General features: G+C 48.0%; 2 protein-coding genes across 2 annotated transcripts; one reads left to right on the top strand and one right to left on the bottom strand.

The window, feature by feature from the left end:
• Positions 1-12653: 12653 nt before the first annotated feature.
• Positions 12654-19301, top strand: LOC116436358 (homeobox protein NANOG-like). The gene is made up of 4 exons (XM_032093395.1): positions 12654-12834; positions 15946-16220; positions 17551-17640; positions 18007-19301. The coding sequence occupies exons 1-4, from the start codon at positions 12654-12656 to the stop codon at positions 18367-18369; spliced, it is 909 nt and encodes a 302-aa protein (XP_031949286.1). The 3' UTR covers positions 18370-19301.
• Positions 19302-24412: 5111 nt separating this feature from the next.
• On the bottom strand, positions 24413-27496 carry LOC116436365 (homeobox protein NANOG-like). Its single transcript, XM_032093410.1, has 4 exons — positions 27214-27496; positions 26522-26784; positions 25701-25790; positions 24413-25332 (listed from the first exon to the last, which is right to left on the bottom strand). Exons 1-4 carry the CDS (start codon positions 27461-27463, stop codon positions 24910-24912), a joined length of 1026 nt encoding a protein of 341 aa, XP_031949301.1. The 5' UTR covers positions 27464-27496; the 3' UTR covers positions 24413-24909.
• Positions 27497-27539: the final 43 nt, after the last annotated feature.

Here is a 27539-nt window from a genome sequence, read left to right on the forward strand (position 1 = left end):
AGCAGTCATCATGGCACTGGTGGATCGGGGCAAGGTTGATTTGAAATTGAAGATGGTGTTTAGGGAACTGAGTAAGAGGAAGACAAGGAAGGTTGGAATGGAGTGAAGCACTGAGAGATGATTGCAGCAGAAGACCTGGCAGAGACATTGAGTGGCTCTGGAATGGAGTCCTAGAGCTGTGAGGAAGTGGTCCTGTAGTGAGCAAGCCAGAAGGATTATCATATACCCAGAGCATTGGGACACTTGCTGGCAGCGTGTCTAGCACGTAAAGCAGGAGACAGGAGGGAGCTGTGTGTGATAAGGAGAGAGAAGTGGGCAGTGAAGAGGGGTCAGATCTCTGAAGGCAAAGGTGGTTGAAAAGATTTTATAGAATTCTTGAAAGTGGTGTATCTATGAGTGGAGCCGTTTGAAGCAAGGTGGAGTGGCCATCAGGTAGTTTTAGCTAACTATTTCAGTGTCTTGGTGTGAGACCCCACTTTTCAGTCGTGGGATCATGACTATAAGGTGGGCTGGGAGCAGGCAGCCACGAGGCAGAGGAGGTAAATAAACTCTAGCCTATATCCACCAAGAATGTGCAGCTCAGCACTTGCTGTCACCCAGCAGCCTTTGTCTTTTTGTCACCATGCTCTCTCCAAAACAGTTCTTTCATGTCCATCCAAGAGTGTTCTGTGAGTACAGAGATGGCTGCCGAGGTGGTGGGAATGAATAAAAAATGCTGACAGCTTTGGAATAAGTGGCATGCTGAAGGCTAATCTTGTTTCAGCAGCTAGGAATGGGACTTGGTGTGCTCTGGGCCTCTCTGTCCTGTGGATAAAGCAGAGCTTGATAGCCACTGATGAGAAGGCTGCGAAAACACCAGTGAGCTTGCAAAAATTTTGGATATGCAAGTTAATAGCAGACAGCGATACTAGAACACACACCGCTTGTTTGGAGCATTTATGCAATTCTGACAGATCAGAGCTGAGAGGTAGGGAAAGACAGGAAAGGGAGGGGAATGGCAAGATAAGGAAAGAAATGGTGGCAGGGCATTTTGGGTGCAGCAAGAAGTGGTGCCAGTGTGCAATGTCTTCTCTGGTCTTTTGACCTGAGCAGTCTTGTTGGAAGAAGGGATAATCAGGGTGAAAGTTTAGCAAACAGAACAGGGTAGGTGATTAAGGTTTTATCATGGAGTGGTGCTTGGCAGGCAGGGTTCAAACGGGAGCTGCTGGCCGGGCTGTGTTAGCGCAAGAAGCGCAAGCTCCGGGCAGCAAAGCTGGCAGTGCCACCTCCTGGGCAGAGCAGGGGCTTGGAGCAGCTCGCATCTCACTCTCCTGGCTGATCTTGAGCAAAACACTGCCCTTCCTTGCACCTGGATATTTTCATTAGCAAACGGATGGCCCTAGGGAAGTCGGTGAGCAAAGTTCATGCCCATGTAAGTGAGATCTTCACAGTGTCAAATAAAAGTGCAGAGCTACACTCGGGTTGACAGTCACTGCTGGAGGAGAGCAGGAAGGACAAATGTTGCCTCAGTATTTCTTACTGAGTTTCTACACCCACGTGTGACATACTTATTAGCTGTGGGGTTTTTTTTAGTGGGCACCTGTCCTGGTGCTATCTCCAGCTGCATCACAGCAGTTTTTCAGCCATGTAGTTGCATCATATTGGCACAGAGATTGCACTTGATTTGGTAAATCCAGCACTGTCAAGTTGTAACAGCCACCACAATAAGGGAGCTGGGTGTGGTGGGAGATGATGGGTGGCCTTTTAAAAATTTCAGTTAAGCACACCATAGATATATTTCCTCTGGGTTATGAGAGCAACACCTTTAAATCTGTATCTTAGATCCATGTAGACTAGATTGCAACTGCCCCACAGGATGTGAGCAGTCAGTGTCTCCAGAAAGTTACTCACATCCTGCAAAACAGAAAATAGGATGCACAATTGTGTGCAGAATAAGATTTTTTCACATGAACCCAAAGAGAAACATGACAAAAACACACATTTTACACAGAGTATCAGCTGCTGGAATTTATTGTCAGCTGCCATTCAGAGCAACCTGCATAAAGGGCTCAGTGTAAACTGATAAAATGCACCTTTTAAGAGCCCCAGGCAGGTAAAACTGATGAGCATGCAAGATACAGCTGGCTCAGCTGGACTGAAGGGATCACAGTGGCAAATCAGAAGCAGCCTGGCCATAAGCACAAAGCAGAGGCATCTTCCTACCTGTGCTAGGTAGTGCCAGACAAGATCCAAACAGAACCGGCCAAGGCCAATGTTAGCAAAGCCTGGTGTGGACAGACACCACCACTGCTGAAACCTGCAGGGGCTGGTCCAGCTCAGAAAAAATATCCAGGCAGAAATGCTGAGAGGAATACTCACCAGTGTATTTCCTTATTTTGTGCCAGAGACAAAACTTCCATGGAGCAGCATCGCACCACCTTTGTGCTCCTTCTTTTTCTCATTCTGATGCAGGAGTGACATTCACACTGGTCATTTGTAGTTCATAGATAATGGTGTGTGTTGTAATGCTCTGGTCACACACACAAAAAAAGTTAGAAGTGTCATAGTAGTGTAAGGTTTTGGTTTCCAAACACATTGTTTAGAGCAATTTTTTTTCTATGAGAAAGTCTGATTTCTTTTTCCAAATGTAATTGGGAAAAATAAGAGAAAATGGGAAAAAAAAAGTAGAAGTAAAGAGAAAGAAGCATTTTTCCTTGTGAATGGAAAGTCTACTTCCTGACTAACTGTGTGTTTGAGGACAGAGCAGCCAAAGCACAAACACCAGGGCTGACTAGAAATCAGGCTTCTGCAAAGATTTAGTGCACAGTGTTGGCCTCTTGAAAAGATAGTTTCAGTTTTTTTCCTTGACTGGGACTTAACTTTTTTATTAACTAAACTGAGCTGAGAGAGCATTCTTTGTCCTGCTGAAGGCAGGGTCAGGACACATTAGTGACACTTTAAAAATAGAGACCGTGGAAATGTAAAGCTGCTGGGAAGCTGTGATGCATGCAGGATGCGCAGATCCTGGGTGCCTTTGCCTGTGCAGTGCCCTGACATGAAGGACACTGCAGAGGCATAACACAGACTGTGGCTCCTCATCTCCTTATCACATGAAAGGGAAAGAAGGTGAAAGAGGGACACAGGGGAAAGGGGTTGCCATCTCCCTGGTACCAGTGCAAAGGACTGCAGGACTGGAAGTGCTGGGCAGCTGCAGTGCCAGCTGATTGGAAGATCTGGGAGCCAAAGCAATTGTACTGCCCCTGCTCCCAATCCCTCTGAACTGGGTGCTTCCAGGAAGGTTTTGGAGCACAGCCATGCTGAGCACACATGTGTTGTGTGAGCTGTGGGTGTGAGCACTCTGGTTGCACACACACTGCTTGGCTCTTGCCAGTAGTGTAATGAAAAGGTACATTGTCCACACACCCAGCCTCGTCCAGGGAGGCCTTCTGACAGCCTTGATCACAGCTTGCAGACCTGCAAATTCCTTTCTTCTGCAGGGAAAATAAAGGCAAAAGCTGAATTACTCTAATCATATAGCCATGCACACAAGCCCAGCTCTGCAACAGAGTCAAGGTTTTCACCCAGATCCCCTGAATGACCCAGTCCCCACACAAAACTCTCAGTGGTCTCTGTGGTAAAGGGGACACAAAATTCCTGCTGAGCCTGTGGTTTGCTTCTGATGTACTTGGTGCCTTGCAGGAAGAGTGCAATGCAGCGCCAAGGTCTCTTCCTGCAGCAGCCAGAGACCTGAGACTCTGTGTTTGCACAAGGAAGCCTCTATTACTAGAGCTGAAAAGACTGAATGCTCCTTGCTAACACTGTCTTTGGATGATTTGTCTACATCAGAGGCCCAGCTACCACAAAAAAGGGGCCAAAACAGCACAGAGATGGGTAAACTGAAAGTGTGGATGAAGACGAGCTCACACTACCCAGCCATCTCTGGATCCTCTCTCGTACCTCAACAATTTTCTTGTGCCCCTGAACACACCTGGTCCTTCCTTCTACTACGTTACTTTCCCGAAAGAATACACAATCTTACAAAAAATCTTCCCTGCTTATTTCATGCTGAGATTTTCACAGGCCACCACCCCATGCCCCCCCACCCCATGTTGTCTTCCCAATGAGTTTAACATTACATCCCCACAAGCTGATTACCTTTGGGCCATGAATTTCTTCCCTGCTCCTGAGGTGCCTCATTCCTGCTACAGCACAGTGCCCTGGGGGAAACACAAACTACTGAGTGCAGACTCACCGGAGTGTGCTGGCTCTGTGTTACCCTGTTTCCAGCCATGGAAATGTGCCTGATTATGTGGCAACACACCGGCAGCATGTCTTTCCCAGGTGCCTCATAGTTGCAAAGAGACCATGTATGTGTGTATATATATATATGTAGATGGCTGACGTTCACTCCCATACCCACAATTCTTGCAAAGCTTAGATTCATCTGCAATGTAATTATCAGTAAACATCTTTTAGGGCAGCTGACAACTCATAGGGGTAAATCTTGACATGCCAAAGCACAGGGCACTCTGAAATATGAATGCCATGCCACTACCCCACAAAACATGAAATCCCTTCCCTCCCACCCAAACCCCCAAACACTGAACCAGAGCCCAAGCCAGACTACAGCTCAGCAGCAATTCTGTGGCTCCAGGTGTGCACCTGAGTTACAGGCTTCAGAGATAAATTATCTTCCTGTGGAGTCAATGGTCTCGCTTCTCTTTTCCCTGCAGAGCTAATTCAGTTTCATGGGGGAAGCAGACCCATTGACAACATAGTTTATTAGAATCCAGCAATGATGTGACTGATGTCCCAGGAAAGCCTGCTGAAAGATCAGCTGACATAGCCAACACTGATGAGGCAGAGGACCAGACCTGGCTTGGCCCTCCAGCTCATCTCTCTACCGGTGAGATGATTGTGAATAACTGGTGGTGCTGAAGTGACACACAACCTTATTTACTTTCATCGGAGTTCCCAGAATTGTGCCTTCCAGTTCAGCCCTTTCCACCTGTCCTCACCTGCTTTGTAGGAGGTAGGGCAGCTTGAGTGGAACTGGCACTGGGAATGCCTTCAGACAAGACAGATCTCCCCCTGTGTGTAAACAGAGATTAGATCCACAGATTGCTGAGAAGCAGAGAGGCTGAGGCGCTGCAATTCTGGTTTGATACTTGCTAGGCAGAGAGAAGCTGGTTTATAACACTCCTGTGCCTGCTGCTCTTCCCTGGGGGTTCTCTTTCCTCCTCATCCCCACATTTTGCAGGGCATACAAAACAGAATGTGGCCTTCTTTGTGTAATCTCACCATAACTGTGGGCAGTATTAGTGCTGCCCTTTAGCTTTATGACAAAGGTTTTCTGTAATGACAAGCTGGTTCTGCTTAACCAAGGAGTGGCCAGTGCTGTACAATTACAGGCCCTTTCCTGAGCCCACATGCAGCCTCAGTCTGCCCATTCAGGAAAATAAGATTATAAGGATTTTTGCCAAGTGCTTGCTGGCAAACGTGCATTTCTTTTGCCTACCTTTTTTTTTTTTCCCCTCCCATGCTGTGCTTTCTAGACATCTCCCTTTGAATACTTAACCTTTGGGATCCTTTCTCCTCAGGTGCATGACTAGCCCCCATCTTTTCTTCTTTCTCCCTGCCCGAGCAAGATAGGTTCCTTGCATCACTTCTTTGTTCTCTGTGGTATTTGCAACACCCTCCCAGGCTTGTATCACCTGTGAATTCCATTCCTCCTGGTTGTGTTTTCCCTGTCTTTTCAGCACCTAGAATGACGAAGCCTTTTGTGCTGCTGTTGCTGCAATTGAACCTGATACTTGAAAGGAGGAGAAAAGGTTGGAATAAACTGCCCTGATGATTCATCCCTGGGGCTGAAAGATTTGCTCCTTTGGTATCAGTCCCTCGATCAGAGCTCTGCTATGTTATCTCTGTCTGGGGAGACTTAATTCCTGGCACATTTGGGCTAGTGGAATCCCAGATACCAGAGCCGGTGACTGGAAAAGGAGCACACTACATTCTTCTTCCAGTCTTAGATATGTCAAAGAGTCTTCAAGGTTTGATATTCCAGGGCCTATAACCCCCTTAAGGCAGCCTTTGTCTGCATTTAATGCAACTGAGAAACCTCTAACTTCTTCCCCCCTGCCCAAATCCATCACCTGCTCTCTCTGTAACTTACACCCTTGCACAGGTGTCCCAACAGCTTATTTATGCTTTGTTCTGTGGGCAGCTTTCCCAACCAGCTCACCCTCAACTTGTCTGCCACATCCTCACAAAATATTGAAGACCCCTTCACCATTGCCTTATGAGACTGTGCACTGATCCACTGGTCATGGAGCAAGATGAGTGAAAACTGTGGAAGGAACATGGAAAGTGTATCTTGATCCTAGTCCAATTCAAATGTTGTGGTGAAAACCTAATAATCAAAGTGCTGGCTGAGTGGGATGTACTCACAGGTACTGACAACTGAACTGGCAGAGGAGCCATGGGGACCTGCAGTTTTCTAAATTAGGTTTAAGTGGGAATTCCTTGGAAAATTTGCCTAGGAGCAAGTCTGGGGGATGTCACACAGGGACCACATCTCTGAAGGACCAGGTGAGTTTTCCAGTGGTGGGAGAGTGTTTTCTCTATATGCACACTTAGATTAAAAAGCTGTGCATGGCACAAAATGGTTAAACATGATCTGAGATTCCAAGGCTTCAGACAGCTTGGTGCCGTGGCAATAACCACCAATAAAAATCCTCATAGCTTTTATTAAAGAGAAGGGGAAACAGTTCAAGTACTACAAAAAATGTAAGCATTAGAAAAACCCTCCCCTCCTTTCCTTTTGGGGAGAAAATATACCACAGATGACATTAATAGCAGTTAAGATCCATTATTCCAGGGAAGTTAGACATGGTGGATCTGGAGTGGAGCCTTGCTGTAACTTAATATGCAAACTTATTTCTTCCAAGTGAAAATTCATATTGAATAGGGAGGAAACTCCACCTTCCATTTCTGATGCTGGACTCTCACATCTCTTTCAGTTGGTGGCACACACCTGGCACAGACAGACACTTTGGGAAGTGGGAAACACACAGCAGCATCAGAGTGGATGAGAATTTGCTGTATTTGCCATAACTTGTAGCCATACATCCAGAGAAATTGCTTTGGAGAGTAACCACAGATGCCTTTTAAACTTGAAGAGAGAAGGTAGACTGGGCTTCGTGAAGGATGTGTGAGAGCAGAGGAGTCTACTACATTCCAAGAGATGTTGGAACAAGATTAAAAGTGGTTGATGTGGTAATATTGTCCAGGCCTTCTCCTCTGCCTACAGGGATCACATCTTTTTTTGGCAAAATGGGAAGTAAAATCCTACAAGTTAGACCCAGGAGACCATGGGAGTGCTGGCAACACTGGCAGATCATTTTTTCCAGTTTCATCTTCCTCTTGGCATCAGCGTCAAACTACAGTTCTCTTTGAAGGCCTGACTGTGTGAAGGACTCCAGGAAGGATGTATGAGCCGAAAAATCCATCTTATGGTAATGATCAACAGTCCTAAACTGCTTTGTTGGAAACAAAGCCCATTCATTCCTTGGCCTGTATATTTTTTCTCACTACACAGATTTTACAAAAAAGAGGAGAGGAGAGGAAGAGGAGAGGAAGAGGAGAGAAGAGGAGAGGAGAGGAGAGGAGAGGAGAGGAGAGAAGAGGAGAGGAGAGGAGAGGAGAGGAGAGGAGAGGAGAGGAGAGGAGAGGAGAGGAGAGGAGAGGAGAGGAGAGGAGAGAGGAGAGGATTTAAATGTGTATGTATACATATATGTATGGGTCTGGCACAGATTTTAATTTTTACCTTTCACTGATTTTACTGAAAAATTTTGCACAGCAAAATAAGTTGGGCTTTTATTACTCTGAGTAATTTAAGAGAAGGGGCCCTCTGCAGACTGTTCCCTTCCTTCATGAGCTAAAACCGCTTAACGTGTGAAGTTGTGTCCTAAATTACATTTACAGAAGGAAAAAATGAAGGCAGCTAGGAAATACTTATGAATGTTATTTAAGGTTTGCAGACTTCCTAGACCCTCCCCCAGTCTTTTTAGGTAGGTGTTACCGTAGATCCCCTTACATCTTTCTGCCCTGAGGGGTCTTAACTTACTTTTTTTGTGGCTCTGGATGGCTGCTATGAACAGCAAAGTAGCAGTTCTGACCAGCCTTAGGCTGAGAACAGTGGAAAAAGAGAAAAGGAATAGTTTTCCTTTTCTTTCTTTTTATGATCACCCAAATGAAATTTGGCTATATTCCCTCAGTGGGAAGTTATTCTACCCCTTTCAGAATTTTCCAGCCCAGTATGACAAACCTAAAAACCCCAAAAAGTAGCAGCACATTTATGATTTTTTGGAATAAAATCTCCTTTCCCCTGTCTAGTCTCAGTTCAGGAAGGCCACGTGTGTTAGTGGGGGAAAAAAACCCCTTTTCTGGTGCAAACTCATTAACAATATTTATAAAGAGCACAAGATCATTGTGACACCAGGCAAGCACATGGATCTGACTAGATTACAGCACAGTCTCACAGAAAGCAAAGAAAAAATGTAGAAAATCATCAGTCACCAAAAGAAAAGTCTTCTGAGAGAAATATTGCGCTTTAAGAGAAGCAAATTCAACTTCAAGTTACAATTAAAGAATTAACATGTGTAACAAAGTGGTTAAAAGGGCAACAGAGTGGTAATGCTGCAATGTAGAAATGTTTCAACTACTTTGCTTCTTCTCCTTCAAACTGCATTACTTTTCCAATTTTTTGCTCTTAAAATGTCTTTTGATTAAGCCATTACTATCAATAGTGATCACAACAACCCTACAAACGTTTAAACAAAGCAGGACATTTGTTTGGGGCTTCAAAAAAAAAAAAAAAGGAGAAATATTAGAAAACAATACTATCAAAGGCTTTTTCTTAAAACAACTGTAGTAACACTCTTTGAATAATTAACCAAAACCACATTCAGCAAGTTCAATGAGTGAAAAGCACACTTTTTAAAAAAGCCAACTTGGACAGAATAAAATACTTGTTTGCCAATATTGGTAGTTGTGGAAAGAGACTGTATGGCCCAAAAGGACTCTGGAGGTTTGCCAGGTTCTCACCTGCAGTGCAGGCATCTCTGGGGAGAGGTGCTCCTCTTGCACTCCCCGAGTGGGCTCTGGGGAGGCCAAGCTTCCAAGGAACTTGGTGTTTTCCTGGTACAGTGGTAGCAAGAAGGGCACCTAAACCTCAGGAGCCTAAACTGCCACAGCTCTGCCAGGCAAACAGAAATGCACAAGCAGTGAGACTGCTCCTGGTGGCATCGGCTGCATTGTCACTGAGGAGGCTGTGGGGCAGAGCTGCACCAAGAAGTGGTGAATCACAAGGGCTCAAACTGTGACTAAATAGCCAAGTCTTTTCAGGTTGCTGTCCGATTTAACTTTCAGTTCTTGTTCTACCTATGTCCATGCCATAGATGCCAAGCCTTGTTTGCATGTTAGCTGCCATGGGACACTGCCAGAACACAGACATCTCAGAATCAGTGTCTTTATTCAGACCTGAGCTCTTTCATTTGACTCCCTCTGAGTCCTTCTTCAGGAGAAACTAATATCCCTGAGCTACTCTGACCTGCTCTGCAGGCTCACCTGGCAATTGACAGGCTACTGTTTCATTGCTGTGACTGCTAGAGAGCCCAGTGCCATCTCTGAGGAAGCAAAGGGCTTAGCTGTTAATAAAAGATCCTGGTACTGCCACGCTGTGAAGAATTTACCCTCTTTTTGGTAAAGAAGTGTGCTTACAGCTTCATGGTACAGAAGAGTAGACAAAGGTTGTTTAAGATATCAAAAAGCCCTCTGAGCCATGAGCCTGAGCCTGGGAATGCCTTCATGGAGATCATTGTCAGATAACAGTGAGTATTTGGGCTCAGCCTGGAATAGAACAGTACCAAACCAACCAGGCTTGGTTTGATGCCAAGCCACATCTGTGTCGCATGTTTTGTGGGGGACAAAGCTGCTCCCTCAGAGGTGCTGCTGCTCTGAAACCACAGGCAGTGAGGCCCTGAGGTTCCCTCAGCTCCTCTGCCCCTTGGTCCCCCTCCTGCCCCCAGGGAGGTGACTCCCTCTGTACTGCCCCACTCACTGGTCCAGCTGGGCAGGTGGCTCTGCTCCCAGGAGTGACACCACCCTGCTCCCAGGCTGCTGCCCGGAGGGACTTTGTAGTGCAAGTGACTACTTTGGTTTATTATGGCCTCTGGGCACTTTGTAGGAAAGATCCCAGACACCTTCAGAAGAAGCTGAAATCATTGAGATCAAGTGTGAAGTGCTCAGGCAGGGAAACTCCCAACAGCTACACAGACCCACTGCCACCCACACCAGCACCCATACTATGTTTTCTGCCAGGTCTTCAGGTTCAACAATCCTAAAACAGATGTTGATACCTCGCAGGTCTTCTACCTTGGTTTCATATTCTTACTGCACCTAAGGCCATGAAAACTTGAACGCCAACATATGGTAACAGGCCAGGCTTGAGTAAGAAGGAGAGCATAACATTCTCCTTGACTGGTGGCACTGGAGCTGCCCAGTGGGGTCCCAAGCTCTGTACAGCTCATGTAACTTGTGCTTAATCAGCTAGGGCCTGAGGGCAGATGTGAGGGACAGTGATCTCAGCTCTTGTGGCACTGCAGCTCTGAAATGTAGAATGATTCAGAAGGGAGGCATGAGCCAAAGCCAAATTGTAGAGGCTGTTGCAGCATAATTGACATATTCAGGATGTTTTGGGGTTTCTGTTGAGGCAGATGTGCTCAAAAGCCCTTTTTCGTTTTAAGTTTTTCACATAAATTGAACATTAAAACCTGCCATTCTTGTGCAGAGATATGTCAGTCCCTGCAGTTTGTAAAGTAAAAAAGTGTTTAATGCAAACGGAAAACACAAAACTCCGTGTCAATTTAAAGAGTGTCTAGCCAGGTCCTTGGCTCCCTCCAGTCTGCACCTCATGGGAAAGTGTCTCTACAGACAGGGAAGCCAGGACTAGTGACCTGCCATGGGGCACAGAGCAGCACAAGTCCTGGCAGAAGTGCTGTTCTACATCCTTTTTCACTGATCTAAATTCTACTTCCTATTTCTGTTGCTTTCACCCACCTGTGTGTATCTTCTCCCTGCTGATATTTGAACACTCACAGCAAGCAGGTGTCCCTCTCTGGCCTGCTGGACAGGTACTGGGATGCTAGCCCAGGCTTGGGATGAAGGCAGCAACAAGCATTTGTGAAGTAATGAGGTACAGGGGGGTGAGTGGACTGTCCATTTGAAATCATTTTACACTTCCGTGGATCAACAGTGCTGAGCTTCTGACAGGAAGCATGCACATGTCCTGGTGCCAAAACAGGGCTGGTTGTAGCAACAAGTATTTTAATTAACTCTGGGACTTCTGTCTTTCTATTGAGAAACAGACATTAGTGAGAGACTCATAATGTCTTTTGAGACTAAACTAATAAAATTTTCCTAAATACAGGCAGAGCAAAACCTGCTGATGAGAGGGGACCAAAACAAGCCCAATCTGCAGGCCTGTAGCTGAATTCTGTAGCTCACTCACTTACCTTTAGTTATTTAATGAACAGCTCTGCATGTGCCTGTTCCCCTTGGGTAGGCCATATGTTAGGAAACATCAGCTAACCCTGTCTTAAAGGAAACTCTTAATCTCCTTTATTCCAACCAACCTGCAGCAACCTGGCAAAGGCCACAGCCAAGGCTACACAAATGAAAGGATGTGCTTTTGAAAGGCCATGGGCAAGCAAATCTGTTAGCTGTGGACCTTACGTACACTCGATTTTTTCCTACCTCTCCAGTGAAAATGTCTCTGCTGGTTGTCTCCCTGGAGACAAGCCAGTTCAGATTTCTGAGCCTGCTCTGAAAAGTGAGATCTCGTGTTGGATGTGATTTGCCCAGTGTTTCTGACTTTGCTCTGGCACAGGTTTGTTGAAGATGGGCCAAACACATTTTCAGCTGGCTCCCTCGAAGGCCTGTATGAAGGAAATTCCTTTACAGTTAAAAAAAAAAAAAGGTATGTTCTAGCCCTCAGATCTAATTCTTACTCATTTCCCCCCTGTTCCATCTCTGACATCTGCAGCTAGAGCGTGGGAAGTGCTGCCAGGTCAGTAGGGGGTGTTTGTGGGTAACTCAGGCCAGGGTGTGGGTTTGGCTGGCACGGTATGGAGCAGCTCAGCGCCAGATTTCCCTCCTGTCCTCTCCCCCTTGGTGGAGACTGGCTGGGATGTGTTCTCCCAAAGCTGTCTTGTACAAAATCCCTTGTACAGGGATTTTGAGGCAGGACAAGCTCAGCAGAGCCCAAAGAAGCAAGCAGGAGGAGTCGTCCTGGGGCTCTGGATCAGACCCTGCTCAGGTGTGACTGAGGAACCTGCAGAATGGGAAGAATTCAGAGGGGACATATTTCAGCCCTGATGCTGTGTGCGACTTTCCCTCCCCCCTGCTCTGTCCCCACCCCACCGATCAGCTTCTTTAACATGACAAAGAGCCCGGAGGAGCGGGCCACGGTGAATATTGCGGTCCCAGGCAGGGAATGGCCGGCTATAAAGGCCTGTCTGCGCTTCGGGGCTACCTCAGCTCGGTGGTGAGACCTGCCCCCAGGTGAGGGTGACATCTGCTCTGAGGTGGGGGACCCGCCCCTTCAGCTGCTCCCCATGTGCGCGCACCTGGCGCTGCCCCCGTACCAGGCGCACCCCGGCGGGGCTGGCATGGGGTACCTGGAGTTTTACTGGAACTCGGCGGGGGAGGCCGGACAAGCCCCCACGGCGGCCGGGCCTGCGGGAGCCGCCGGGGCTAGGCAGTCTCCGGAGGCAGGAGGGAGGAGGCACGCAGCAGGTAAGGCCTTTCAGCTAAATCCTGGAGCTGATCCCCAGGATACCTCTGGTCCCAGGTCAGGCTCAAATGACTTGGAGTGAATTTTTCTCTCTCCCTGCCTTGGTTTCCTAGTGTGTGACCTAGGCAAACTGCGGTGTGGTAGGCAAGGAGGAGGGGTGACCTTGGCCAGTCACGCCACTTTTCCGTGCTGTGTTTCTTGGGTGACTGTGGACCGGTTTCCTAAACCTCACCAGAGCCTGCAAGAGTCGAGGCACTGTCAGATCTGTGCTCCAGGCCGAAGGGCAGTGTGACTACTTGGTCTTATGGAAGTTCATGGTTCTTGGGGCAGGAATGTCTGAGCATCCTTTTAGTTAAGTGCTGTCGTGCATGCTGTCGAGAGAAACAGATCCTGGAGATACTTCTTGTGGCATCCCTTATCCCCTTACAAACTCCTTGCACCTTTTATGGGCTTATTAAATATGAGCCAAGGCCTGCTCTGAATTACTGGGTGCTGGGAGATCTGCTCTGTTAAATCTAGCATTGTTACTCACTGGTTCTTTCATTTTGCCATTTTCCTCTATTTCCCTCTCCTCTCTGTGCTCTTGTTGCTTTGCCTTGTCCTTTTTTACCAAAAAGTCCCAGGCCTCACGGCAGTGACATTTTCTGTTCCTGCCATTCCTCTCCCACTCCAGTGAGTGGCAATAGAAGAGCTGATAAAAGCAGGTTTTCACCCAGCCCCACATTGTGGTCAGCAGGGCAACACTCCAGCAAGGTAAATTGGTGGGAGGAGAACCAGGTTTTGGGGTGCCACTTTCAAGCTGTCAATTGCTGTAGAAAGCTACAGGCTCAGGCAGAGTGACTATGGCTACTTGGCACGTGGCTACCTGCCATGTAGCTTGGAGAAAGGCTTGGGTTCTCTGCGTGCTGCCTGCCCGACAAAGGCAGCAGGCAGATGGACTCCTTTGTGCCCCTGGTGGGCCTGGTACACAGACTTAAACCCCGTCTTCAAACACTCTCCTCTGTACTTCTCTCAGAGAGAGCCCAGTTGTGGAAGTCAAAGGGCTTGTGGGAGTGGGTCTGTCACAGGCTTGCACGTTCTGCCTGTTGCACTGTTTGTGTTTCTTGCTTCCTCTCTCCTTTACTCTCTTCTCATGGGCGAGGGAGCATTTTTGTCCTGAGCTCGAGCTGCGCATGGGGGTTTCATGGGGGTTTGGGATGACAAGTTGAGCAGGAACCTGGGGGAGCTTTAGTTTTACAGGGTCTTGCTGTGGGTTCCCACCTAACAGGAGACTTTCCTGTTTTCCAAGCCCATGTTCCCAGCATACTCATTTTCTGCCTACAAGGTTTTTACTGCACAGAGTGCAGGAGCCAAGCATCCTGTGATCCCACACAAAGTTTTAGCTTCCCATGCTGCCAGGTCACGGATGTTCAGCTTCCTCAAGGCTGTGCAATCTAGCCCCATGCACATAACACCACAGGCCCTTGCACCTCTTCTGCTGACAGCCTCTTCCTGCTTGTAGACAGAATCCCTTTGCAGTCCTCATGGCCCTGCTCCCCAGCACTAGAAACCTGCCCCACTACACCCCTAGCTGCTCACCCAGCCCCTGCTCTGGGTTGTGTCCTCTCCTAGGGACAGCAAATGGCCCCGAGCAGGCAAGCCTCGAGTGGCAGGCACCACAGAGACAGGCATGGCTCTGTAAGGAGAGTAACAAGGGGAACACTACCACAGATGTGGACACCTTTCTGAGGTCCAACAGCACCCCAAGGCTTTTGAGTGATTGCTTAGTAGGCTCTCAGCTTAGGATAGAAGAGGGAAAGGTTTTGTAGGGTGGGTGGGAAGCCCATTCCTCCAGGGGACATCAGTAACTTTGCACTGGATATATGTTCTGGAGGTTGAGGAGGGTGTCTCAGTGCCACAGCTCTCAGGGTGGCTGGTAAGGAGGTTGGGAGACATTTGGGCTCAGTAGTCAGAAGGTAGGTACTGAAATGGCACTGCCCCATTCACTACACTTCCAGTAGGAGGAGAGGGGATGGATTATGCAGGACAGTTTGCCAAGGAGTAGCTGGAGGAGGGAGGGATGGGCAGATTCATCACTGTAGTTAGGGGAAAGAGGAGTGACTGGTATCACAGCCCTTCAGTCAGGGTTGGCCTGAGAAGGTCTCAGGCTCTCTCAAACCCCAGTAATCTGGCATCTGACACATTTTCTTATTCCTTCAGGCTGAATGACTTTGCGTCTTGGCAGCTTTTGGCTTCACTAGTAGCCCAGATTGTTCAGGAAGCTTTTCCTTTAGGTCTTGATCTCAACTTTGCCATCAACAGAGACCCCTTAAGAAATGTACCGAGACAAATGAGAAGGGGCTTGAATGCCTTCCTCTGCACTCTTGAATTCTGTCCCGTATGTCCCTGGTACAGAACTACTGGCTCCTTTCACCTGTTTCACACATCCACATTTCCTCTCCCTCTCCTTCTCCATGTGAAATTTCTCTCCTTCATTCTTCTCTCACCAAAAGCCCCTCTTAGACAAATAGGTCCCCCCACCTACATGTGTTTCCAGTAGTGGCACAGTCTGTGGTGGGAGACAAAGGCAAACAGGACTGAGCCAATATCCAATGCCTGATGCTCTCCACCAGCTGCCCTCACTGTGAGCACTGGCTGCTCTGCCCCACCATGCACCCTGGTTAGAGTTTGTTTTGTCTCTATTGAGTGCCTTGGTATTGCTGGGCAGGCAGTTTTGGGGAGCCCAGTCACCAACCCAGAGCTGTGCTTGCAGTCATGACGAGGCCTTTTTACACCACACTCAGACTGAAATATTGATGAGGCCTTCTGGAGGAGGATAGTTCACTGTGAACCAATGTGCACCACTCTTGCACCACTCCCTGCCCTGACTTTTCTTCCTGGCAAAGGGGAGCCATGAGCATCCCGGAGGGGACTGACCTGGGAAGCTGCTCACTGTCAGTGCGCTTGTCTGTGCTCACAGATCCATGAAGAGAGGAGGGTCACACAAACCTTTGCTTCAGGAAAGCTCCTGTCTTGTAGGCAAAGAGCTATACAGCAGGCAGGGTGCATGCTCATACCCTTACAGCTAAACATTTTGTCTCTCATACCTTTTCTCATTGTCTTTTTATTTATAGAAGTATCCCCACCTTCATCCTGTTCTGGGAATTTCAGCCAATTCACACCAGATTCAGCCACCAGTCCACATTCATCATCCTCGTCCCCACAGCCTACAGCTAAGTCTCAGAAGGGCAGAGAAAATGGCATGGAGGGGCTGAGGAAGACCAAGAGCCGCACAGCTTTCTCCAAGGAGCAGCTGCAAACCCTGCACCAGCGCTTCCAGAGCCAGAAGTACCTCAGTCCCCAGCAGATCCGGGAGCTGGCTGTTGCCCTGGGGCTCACCTACAAGCAGGTGAACACAGAGACTTTGACCCACAGTATATTGATCTCACAGTGGCTGAGTGGTCACATAAGGAAGTGACAGGATGGGAAGATGAGCCCCCAGCAGGGACTGAGGCAAAGGTGCCAGCTAACAGTCGCTCCCCTGCTTATTCATGCCCAGAGATCAGAAGTACTTTTGCGGATAGAGGGGTCAGTGGCACCTCATTTGGGCCTCCCAAGTCAGGGGTCAGTTAAGGGTTCTGTTGCCAACACCTGTAGTAGAATTGCAAACCCAGTGATTAATATGTTGTTCGCCACAAACAGTCTCTACCCTGGGCTTGACAGCACTTCACAGATTTTTCCATGCACTGTGAACTTCACAGAAACCCTGGCATGCATCAGTTCTCTGAATCGTGGGGCTGTGACATGCTGAAAGCTCTTGCTAGTGTCTCCCAGGACTTATCTTGTCCAATATCTAATAATGTTCCACACTCAGCACTGCCTGGCTGCTTGACACCTGCTCCCCACTCCATGTGGGTGCTGCTAGGTTCACACATCACTGCCCTTTGGGGTCTCTGCTGATCTCCAGGTAGGTTGCATGTAGTGAAATGATGCTGCCTCAAATTATGCCTTCATAAAGCAGGGGAGGCTGGGCAGTGGGGCACAAGGTCTCACAGTTACAAGTCCAAAATCTGCCTGGAATAGGGATCTCAGAGCTGGGCATGATGGCCTGAATGCCCTGGGACTAAAAATGTTATACGTGCATTGTAAGTGCACACGTACAGCACACACTGAACTGGTTCTGTCAGGAACAAGACAGGTGGGACAGTCTGCTCTTTCCCTCAATCCACATCCCTGCAAAGGCTGCTTTCACAGCCCAGACACAGCCGGGGGGGAAATGGCCCTGGAATTCGCCCCAGCAAAGGAGCTTTGAATTTGGGAACTGCTGGGTACAAGGAGCAAGTCTGTCCCTTCTCTCTTCACAAGTATGCAGAAACAGTGTCTTAGAAGTTTGCCTGTAGTGCAGGGGGCTTGTAGAGGTGTCAGTGGATCTGATTTAGACCAGTCATTCACCTCCATGATTGGAAGGAGTCGATTTTTCACAACTATCACCGTCTCTTGACACAGATCCACCCCCTCCCCCACCACACAGTTGCACTAGCCACCTGCTGAGGCTGCTAGACAGACCTCTCCCCGTGGCAACAACCCCCAGGAGTTCTTAAAGGCTTTTATCTGCTGCTACCCATGTATCTCTGCCATCTGGTCACTCTCCCTCTGGTTCTTCCGGCTTGTGAATTTGGTAACATTTGTTCTTCCTTCGCCTTTGCTGACATTTTCTCTGCTCTCCCTTCCCCACCCAGGTGAAGACTTGGTTCCAGAACCGGAGGATGAAGCTGAAGAGGTGCCAGAAGCACAGCCTGTGGAGTGAACGGGCTCAGTGCCTCACGCAAGTAAGAACATAGCACATGGCTCATCATGGCTCTTCTGTCTAGGCAGTTCAGTCCTGTATTTCCTCCTTGGGGGCAATTTAAGCATAAAAGTGTCAGTGTACCCGGCCTCCTGGTTTGCTCAGTGGGCTGGGTATGCCACAGAAATGTTTCCAGGGAAAAGCTCTTTCCCTCCTATGTATATATAAATATATATGATTGTGCATCCACCCCTGAGCTATGGGAATGGACATAGTTCTTGCCCTTCATGCCACTGCTGCTGGTGAGGAGACAATATGAAATGTGAAGGGCCAGAGCCCTGGTACGTGTCAGGTCTGGGGACACCAGTGGAGAAGCTATGTGTTCTGACCCACTGCCTTTTCCTTTCAGAGTGGCTTCCAGACCAGTACCTACCTGGATGTGCACCCCAAATTCCACCAGGGCTACCCCGTCACTGCAGCTGGCAACATCCAAACCATGCCTGCCCCCCGTCAGCACTATGGAGCAGGGCAGAATGCTTACACAATTGTGACCGGCGAGGATGGAGGAGTCTTTGGCAAAGGCGGGGGGACCTGCAGTGTCCAGCAGACAGTGGGCTTCATTGCCCAGCACAAAGTAGACTTTTACCACAGCTGTCCTGGCAGTGTGGAATATCCAGCCTCAAAGACAGGTGATGGCTGTAATTTTCACCACTCAGCCACAATGGGGGCTCCTTTCCCAACCACTGCCAGCCATCATCTTTATCACTCCTAAGCACTGTGGATGTGGGGTACTTGGGCAAATCTTGTTCTCATTTCTCCCTTTGTTATTTGTGTGCAGTCCACCTCAGGGACACCTTGTAGCTAGAACCTGTTTTGGCATCCAAATCTGTGCCTGCAGACACACAGCCGTGCAGATACCCGTTTGCTCCGGTACGCACACACAGCCCTTCCTTTCTGTGCCCATACATGTGCACACACACACTCCTTCCTTGACTGGCACAGGCAAACAAGCTCCCTTATAGCAAAACCCAAGATCTGGCTACCCAGCTTGTGCCCTCAATCTTCTTAATGATGGATCTTGTAACTTGTCTTAGAGGAAGCACAGATTCCTTTGGGGATCTCATTTCTATGTATCACTGTACAGTTTATGTGTGCATAACACATGAAGCCAGGGGCTGTACGGAGAGGTGCTGGTCATGTACCTTTAACTGAAGTTGGAGAAGTTATTGCCATGTGCCAGTTATCCATCTGAAGTGTAGGCCATCAGTTCTGTATGTCAGCCATGAGGTGAAGTGATGACGTGTTTAATGGAGATGTGAAAAGCAGCTTGCAGAAAGGCTGGTAAGATGATCTTTTAAGCCCTTCCTTCTAGTCTGTATCTTGCTGTGCCTCTCCTTGAGAAAACCTAACAGTGCATTCAATTTGGCAAATAAAAAAAAAAAGTATTTTTTAAGATGCAGTATGTATTTTTCTGTATCTCTTTTTTCCCACTGCAATAGAGCATTGCAATATAAAAGCCAGATGGAACATAAATAGCTACAGCAACCACATGCCATTGTTATTTGATGCTGAAACCATAAACAGAGATTTTTCTCTTATAAGTGGATCAGCTTCATAACTCTTGTCAATGCCAGGTATCTCAAGTCAAAGAAACAGGTGAGTAACTATCACCCACCTTAAGAATTTTCCTGATCCAGCAATATTGAATATGGGGACTTTCATGGAGGTACTATAATTTCTAAACTTAAAACTATGTAGCTATCTAAGCACCTAAAACCAGGTATGTGTAACAAAGTAATAATAGGCCTCCAGTTCCCAGAGTCACAGGTTTTCTATCACTCTTTTTCTGTCACTCTTGGATGATGACAATGAATTTCTCTGAATGCAATGAATTAGCTTCCATGGTTAAAAAAAAAGAGCATAAAATGAAGGCAGTGATTTCTGTGGCTGGAGTAGTAAGAGGCATGGTCTTCTATTGGCAAAGCCGATTTCTGTCTCTGTGCCTCACAGCTGTTTGTTCCCACTCCCTCATGCAGACACTCTGACCCTACTGTAAACTGCATGGTGTGCTGACTTTGGTTGTTTTAGTTAATCTTCTTCACACTATCTAGGATGGGGCTGTGTTTTGGTTTTGTGCTGAGAAGGGGATTGATAATACAGAGATGTTTTCATTATTGCTGAGCAGGGCTTGCACAGTGTCAAGGCCTTTTCCGCTTCTTATTATCTCCCTGACAGCGAGAAGGCTGGGGCTGCACAAGGAGTTAGGAGGCGACACAGCTGGGACAGCTGACCCCGACTGACCAAATGGATATTTCATCCCATATAACATTGGGCTCAGTGTAGAAAGCTGGGGGAAGGAAGAGGGGGACATCCAGAGTGATGGCCTTTTTCTTTCCAGGTAACCATTACATGAGATGGGGCTCTGTTGTCCTGGAGGTGGCCTGCCCATGGGAAGGGGTGAATTAATTCCTTGTTTTGCTTGTTTTGTGTGTGAGGCTTTTGCTTTACCTATTAAACTGTTTTTATTTCAACCCACGAGTTTTCTCACTTTTACTCTAATGATTCTCTTGCCCATCCCAGCGGTGGGGAGTGATCAAGTGAGTGACTGCATGGTGCTTATTTGCTGCCTGGCATTGAACCTCAAGACATGGCCAGTATGATTTGGGGCAAGATAAGGCCTTTTGGATGGTGAGTCATATAATCTTGGCACAGCCCCCACCCCTTCCCCCTACAACCAGCAAGTGGCTTACATTGGGAAAGACTGTTATTGGAACAATTAGAGGCGTGGGAACAATTAAGCCAATTGAAAAGGGGCTGGTTAACATCGGAGATGGACTACAAAAGCAGCACTTATCAGGACTCTCACACCATTATGAGGATATTTTTCAGTTCTTCTCGAGCCAATAATGGTGTTTACTTACCTGAATATCATCTGAAGCTTTTCCATGCCAACCCATCAAAAGGCTGCTGTAGGTGAAAAAAGTTGAGCTTGCGACTGGTTCTCACTAATAATTCTCTGGAAAAGGCGTCACGTGTCATGCCCTGCTCCTTCAGAGATGCTTTAGGACAAGGCAGGATTTTGCTGCAGAGGCTCGGGGACTGGCTTGCAGAAAGCTGCTGTCTGTAAGAGCATCAGTTGTGACCTCCCTGCTATTGACCTTCAGCAAAGTAGTGCTAACAAACACTACCAAATCTTGCAGTTTCCTCAGAGACACAAAATTTTTCAGAGGTCATCATTCAAAGACAGACCTTATTGCCACAGGTGGTTATGGAGAGTCCAAAAGCCCGCGGCAATTCCAACAGGCAAATAAGCAGCTTCCAGGAAGGGAGGTCATTGATGTCTGCTGTATCAGGAGCTTCATTCCCAATGTCCTGTGTAAAAACAGCAGGAATGCAGCTTCTGTTAGAGGGAGTCCCTCAGCCCCAGCCAGCCAGAGGGACGCTGGGGGTTTGGATTATTTTCTGGTCGTGGGGCTCACTCAAAGCAGAAGTCCCAATGTTGTAATTTGAAAAAGATTCAATAGTTTGGACACTGCCCAGCTGCTAGAGAGCAGAGGGACCTTGGTCAAATATGAGAATTTAATTCTAGCCTGGTTCTGAAAGAGATTCACAGATATGACCTGAGGGTGCTCCTCAAAATTTTGGATAGCATGAAGATAAAGTGGCCCTCACAAGTAGGAAAAAACTTGGCGTTGAGGTTTCTCGGGGGGTTTTTTGGGTTTTGGTTTTTCGGGGTTTTTTTGTTTTTTTTTTAATGTCTAAGTGTCATGATTTAGAGTCCTTCATGCCTCATGACTATTCAGTATCAGCCAATATGCTGCTGCCCTCTGATGACAGGCCTGGCAAGAGACGTGTGGCAACGCTTGACTGAAAATTTCCGAAACCCAGTTAGCTCAGCCTTTGGGCATGGGCTGTAGTCAGATAACTAAATATGTTTACACATGCCTGTAGGGAAGAGCCTATTAAAGCAAAGATCACGACTTTTGTCTGCACTGGAGAGACAACTGGGGCTGTGAGCCCTTGCTCATGGGTCACTCAGAAGAAATACATAGCTTGTAAAAAACATTGCTGCAGGCCACATTGACACTGAGAGCAAGGTCGCTTGCACCACTCTACCTGCTTGGTATTTTGCCTGTGGGACAGCTGGAACCCAGTGAACTACAGAATAAAACCCTGGTCTACGTAATCTGTACTAGATCAAATTTCTTCTGCTTAGGTGGGACTCTCTGCATCACTGGAACTACATCTGCAGCTTTGGTAATGGAGTTGTCATTGACAGCTGGAGTTTTGTCACTGCAGAAATACTGTGAATGTGCAGTCCCACAAGCTGTAATGCATATGAAGAGCTCCAAATCATCTTACAGCTTGATCCTAAAAAGATTTGCTGGCAAGGCAAATCATGTTTGCAGTGTGCAGAAATCACTGTTACACAGCACAATCTCGAGAAGCAGCAGTCCTAACAGAGGTGTAATGTATCCTAGCAGAAAGAGCTTTTGCTGGCATGCACCTACTTCCTCTGAGGAACTGACACAAACTCTTCTGCAAGTATAGGCTGGAGGCACCTGCACCTCCACCATTTTTGGTAGTAGTGCCCAATTACCTGTGCAGTTGTTTCACATGGTGATGTGATTCAGGCATGTGAAGATAACAGAAGAGAGCACCAGCTCTGTGGAAAGGCAGACTCCTGCTTAAGTCCACCATCTCTAGAAACACTTTATGAACTACTAGGAGGCCTTTCCAGCCTACCTTCCAAAACTCCAACAACAGCTGCTCCACATGTTCCCTCCAGCTACATGTGCTTGCCAAACCTGCACCAACCCAGGCTGAGCAACCAGGGGAATAACACAGCCACGAGGGAACATTCAATTTCCACAGAGCCCTCCCATAGTACATGGAGTAACACAAACCACGACATGCAGAGCAATCATTCTCAGCCCCAGGGCTGTTTTAGCAACAATATCTGTTCCTGCAGGACATCTGGCTAGCTCCTTAGCCTTGCAGCAGACACATGAAAAAAAACATACCAAGCAACACAGGTAAACTGCAGCAGGCATCCTCTGCAATTATTCTACAAATATCTCTATACCTTATTTCTTTAGAACTAAAGATTGCATCTTAAAAGAACCGTAAAAACATAAGCTGCTAATTTTAAAGCTGAAAGACAAGGCATAGTGCCAGGAAAATCCACAAACACCAAAGGTTTATGTCCAAAAAGGAGATAGAGGAGTCCTGTAACTTTATTCAAATAAAGGAAGAGGTCATGGGCATTTCCCATGGGTGTCTCAAATGGTTAGGAGGAAACAGCCTCATTTTCACCTTAATTTCCCGACTGCATTTTCCTCTCTCTTTCACCATTGGCTGAGGGACCTGAGAGGTACAGACTTCCTGAATCGCTTAATACAAACCCCCTTTCTAATGTACAACCCCCCCTATTCTTTTCTGTGTCTGCTCTTTTTCTCTAAATCCATGGATTAGCACAGAGTGAGTAACAGTCTGTGTTAATTTAGTGGAATTCCTATGGAATTTATGGTTCCTCCCATTGCTTCTTTCACCTCTCAGTATCTGGGTTTATCTACCAGTAGGGACACAGATTGTTTGTAAAGACACCTCCCTCTTATTCCTTCCAATAGGATGTATGACTTTTATAGGTGTATGGTTCAGCTTTATTTTTTCAAGGCAAGTGTTGAAATTAATACTATTGGCCAGAGAATTACCCAGAATTCATACACACTGATATTGGGATATGAATCTCCCACCCAGATGAGAAAGGATCTCTGTTCTATAATGCAGAAAACCACATGAACCTGACATTCCCCCTCTTCCGAACCAGATTTACCTTTTTGTGCTGTTTTGAGGTTGGCAGCCCACGCGTATGAGTGACTAATTCTTTTGTCCTCCTCTACACAGGCTCATGCCTCCGCTCTTCTCTCCTTCCTGTACCTACTGTACCTTGCCTCAGGAGCAGAGGATTGCAGCATTGCAAAAGGAAAGAGGGGATATGCTTTTGCATCCACACAGGCAGGTTCTGTTCAGCAAAGGACCTGTAGCAGTTTGAGCCCGAGCAGTCAGCTGCCAGTTTAGCTAATTGTGCTCGGTGGGAGTATGCGCTGAATTGCCCCTTTCAGACAGATGAAGGGCTTCAGTGGTGTAGTGTAAATTCAAAGAACCTGGGATTAAACACAAACACAACTTCTGCTAGTTTAGAGGATGAGTCAATAGCAGCTTGGTTCTGGTTTTGTTTCCATGCTGGAGGCAGGAGATTCTGTTACCATTTGAGATCAGCACAAGAACCTCAAGAAAACCGCAGATTTAATTAAGAAGGATTCCAGGCCTCCAGTTGTGACCTTCTGGAGCAGCAGCAGGAGGCCACACCATCTCTAGGACACTTTCTTTTGCTCCATCCCCCTTCTTCAATAATTTTTTTGAAGCATTGCTGTTCAAGGGCTAATATAAGCATGTTACAGGGCTGCACATCCCTTCAAGCAAGCAGCTTGTTCAGTTGCCTAGCCCTGGAGCCTCCCCCCCCTGCCCTCCTTGCACTTGGCAACACACCTGCATACTAAAAACAGGCTGATAGACTTCTGTGACTTGCTCCTTTTGAACAATTGCCTGATCCCACCCGTGGGAGAAAACACAGTAGGGTTAGTTATTTCCTCCCTTTCCTCAGTACTGCAGGTCTAGGTCTGTGTAGAATAACCACTCTCACAGCAGGCTGTTTCAATGCAAGCTGGTGACATCATTACAACATTAAAATAAAGTAATTTATTTCAATTCAAACAACTTTGTAAGAACATTTAACATTAAGAACACTGAACATTAAGCAGAAATAGTAATAACAGACAGGATGCACATAACATAAAACATGCCTGGTAACACTGCAAAAAAACCACACTTCATGAAAAATTATTCTGCAACAACAAATATTCACCTCCTTTGCAGTGGAAGCTCTGCTGCAAGACGCACAGGGCAAGGATCAGAGATCACCTTCTAGAGAGGCAGCAAAGAAGGTGAGACCTTAACAACAAACAGACTGTAACAACCTCTGTTGCTCACAGCTGTGACATTGCACACTGGCCTCAATAAATGAGGTTCAATCTCATCAATACCTAAAGCATCTCTGCCAAGGGTTAGCTACGAACAGACAGGCATACTTAAACAGAAAACTAGCCCCAGGCAACAGGGTGCTGAGCCCCTCCTATAGTTAAAACAGGAGTAGTGGAGGAGGGACAAGAAAAACGAATAGAATCTGTATCCCGAGTCAAGAGCCTGGAAATCCCATGGGTGAACACAAAAGATGGGAGAAAAAAACCACTCAGACCTGAGACTCATACCAACTCTGGGTCCCCATGGGATGCCAAGGTACCTGGCATTGATTCTGTATAGGAGAGCTCGAAAATGGTGTGACAGTGTCAGAGGTGTTCTGGAAGTTGAAGGCATCTTCTACCTCCACGCTGACATAATCTATATTGTCAAAGCAGCTGTGATAGAAGTTCATTTGCTGGCTTAATAAACCCATGGTTTGCTGGGTATTGCAGCCTGTCCCACCTTTTCCAAAGGGCCCCTCATCCTCCACAGACACGAGTGAGTACAGGTTCTGCCCATTCCCATAAGTCTGTCCGCTGCTGTAAGCCTGGTGCACGTTGGGCACAGCCTGAAGGTTTCTGCTGGTGCCGACAGGGAAGACCTGGTGGAACGTGGGGGCTATATCCAGGTAAGCAGCCTGATGAACCCCATTCTAGGAGACAGAGAAAGTCGGTCAGTAGTGCAGAACCACAACAACGGCCCATTTTTTTGGATAGGTCCTCCTTTCTCCCCCAGCTCCTCCTCCAGGCTGAACAATAGCGCCTTTTTCATGCCCATTGTCCTCCCAATAGACCAGTTAGAGCAGAGATGACCGGCTCTTCTCTTAGTAATCTCCAGCTCAACGTGTCTAGGAACGCCACGCTGGGGGGGAAACCAGTTTAAAAGACATGCCACTGTAAGCTCTGTTAGGAGAAATACAACTGGCTTGGTAATATTGAGTCCTGTGCACTGTTTGAATTAGCAGGTTGGACATGCAGACTGGAGGAGCCGTGACTGGTGGTGGTGGGGAAGTTTACTCACCTGTGGTAGATACATCCCTTTTTCCACCCACTGGCTCTCCTTTTGGCAACGCTTAAATTTCATCCGTTGATTCTGAAACCATGTTTTCACCTAAAAGTGATGCGGAAAGGACATAAGAAATTAGAAATTGACTTTCAGAGCTTACTACACGTCCTCCTTTCTGCTACAATCGAGTTTCTGCTTGACTACTAGTACAGTAAATAATTTCAGCAGCTAACAACATGCAGCAGATACAGGTAGCTGTGAAATCACAGAGCTGAGACATGAAAACTAATATTCCTACTCTTCCAATCACCACGGGATCTTCTTTCCCGACTTCAAAAACCCTACCTAGAACACTGGCCAAGGCAACTGCAGCAGTCAGCTTGAACAGCACCATCTCACTGCTGTGCCAAGATCAGGGCTCAGGACCCCAGGAGTGAGTCGTTCTTTTAGTCAGACACAAGCAGCTGGTGCAGCAAGGACACTCTCTCTAGGGAGAGACCAAGGTACCACTCCGACTAGGAAAGGCCACTTGCATTGCAGTGCAAGTATCTTTCTACACTCAGAGACAACACATGTCCATACAGAATAGTTACTGGACTCTGCAAAGCCCTGCTTTGCTGCTCTCTGCAGGCCCTTTGAAACACCTGCACGGAGTGGGTGGAGAGTGCTGGAACCAAACATAAGAAGACTGAGTCACATTTTCACACCCTCTGCTGTCTCACACAAGCAGCAGCACGGACAAGATAATGAAAAGAAACTTATCTCTGGGGTCTAAGAAAACAGAAAATCACAAAAAGAGACCCCAACTTAGCTGCCGCTCAGAGCAAGATGTTCACCTGTTTGTAGGTGAGCTCAAGGGCAGCAGCCAGCTCCCGGATCTGCTGGGGGCTAAGGTACTTCTGGCTCTGGAAGCGCTGGTGTAGGGCTTTCAGCTGGTCCTGCGAGAAGGCTGTGCGGCTCTTGCCAGCCTTCACCACACCCTTGCCTTGCGCCTTGACCTTCTGCAAAGAGGAGTGGGGAGACGGGCTGCCTGCTGCGGTGGGGCTAGTGGCAGAGTCAGGGGTGTAGTACTGGGTGAGTGTCCCAGAGCTGGAGGAAGCTGGGGAGAGAAGAGAGAACCGAGGTGAGCAAAATAAGGCAGGGAAGACTCAAAAACTTCTAAAGTCCAGCTTCTCCGGAGAATTTAAGATTGCTGGTGCCCTGGGGACTCGCAGGGGCTCCGTAGCCGTGGGCAGCGCAGCGAGATGGGCACAGGCCGCCTCGCGGCTGCGGGACCGAGGCGCCTCGCTGGTCGCCCCTTTGGCGCGTCCCGTCTGGGCAGAGTGGCCCTGCTGGCGCCGCCGCAGCCGCGCCCGGCTCCCGCCGCCCTTCCCCGCGGGGCCGCGACCACCGCAGCCTCGCCGGGACCGGGGCCGGGGCCGCCCGCAGCACCGGCATCGCCTCCCGGCCCCGGGGCAGGAGGCACACGGGCCACACGGGCGCTCCCAGCCCAGGGTAGCCCGATTGCTCAGCCGGGCCGGCCGCGTACCTGAGGGACTGGGCGTCTTGGCCGCGGGCAAGGGGGGGGCGTCCGGCGCCGGAGCCTCCTCGGCGGGCACGCTGTCCATGCTGCCTGCGGAGAACCAGTAGTAGTCTCCATACCTGGCCGCGCCGGGGTAGGGCACATAGGACGGCGGCGTGGCCAGGTGGGCGCTCATGGCCGGGCCGGGCCCTCCAGCCCCGAGCATGAGGCGATGTGGCGGTCGAGGCTGCAGGCAACCCACGAGCAGGCACCCCATTGAGGGGAGGATGCTTTAAGTCCTCCCCAAGGCCCTCCTGGCCTTGGCTGGAAGGTATTGTCATGGCCATTATCAT

This window comes from Corvus moneduloides, chromosome 2, assembly GCF_009650955.1.
Source record: "Corvus moneduloides isolate bCorMon1 chromosome 2, bCorMon1.pri, whole genome shotgun sequence".
Taxonomy (NCBI): Eukaryota; Metazoa; Chordata; class Aves; order Passeriformes; family Corvidae; genus Corvus; species Corvus moneduloides.

Coding starts and splice junctions, on each gene's coding strand:
- LOC116436365 (XM_032093410.1), bottom strand. CDS start 27,463: ATGGGGTGCCTGCTCGTGGGTTGCCTGCAGCCTCGACCGCCACATCGC. Junction 26,785..27,213: donor CAAGACGCCCAGTCCCTCAG/GTACGCGGCCGG, acceptor TTCTCTCCCCAG/CTTCCTCCAGCTCTGGGACA. Junction 25,333..25,700: donor AAGGGATGTATCTACCACAG/GTGAGTAAACTT, acceptor TCTGTCTCCTAG/AATGGGGTTCATCAGGCTGC.
- LOC116436358 (XM_032093395.1), top strand. CDS start 12,654: ATGTGCGCGCACCTGGCGCTGCCCCCGTACCAGGCGCACCCCGGCGGG. Junction 12,835..15,945: donor AGGGAGGAGGCACGCAGCAG/GTAAGGCCTTTC, acceptor TTTTATTTATAG/AAGTATCCCCACCTTCATCC. Junction 16,221..17,550: donor TGGGGCTCACCTACAAGCAG/GTGAACACAGAG, acceptor TTCCCCACCCAG/GTGAAGACTTGGTTCCAGAA.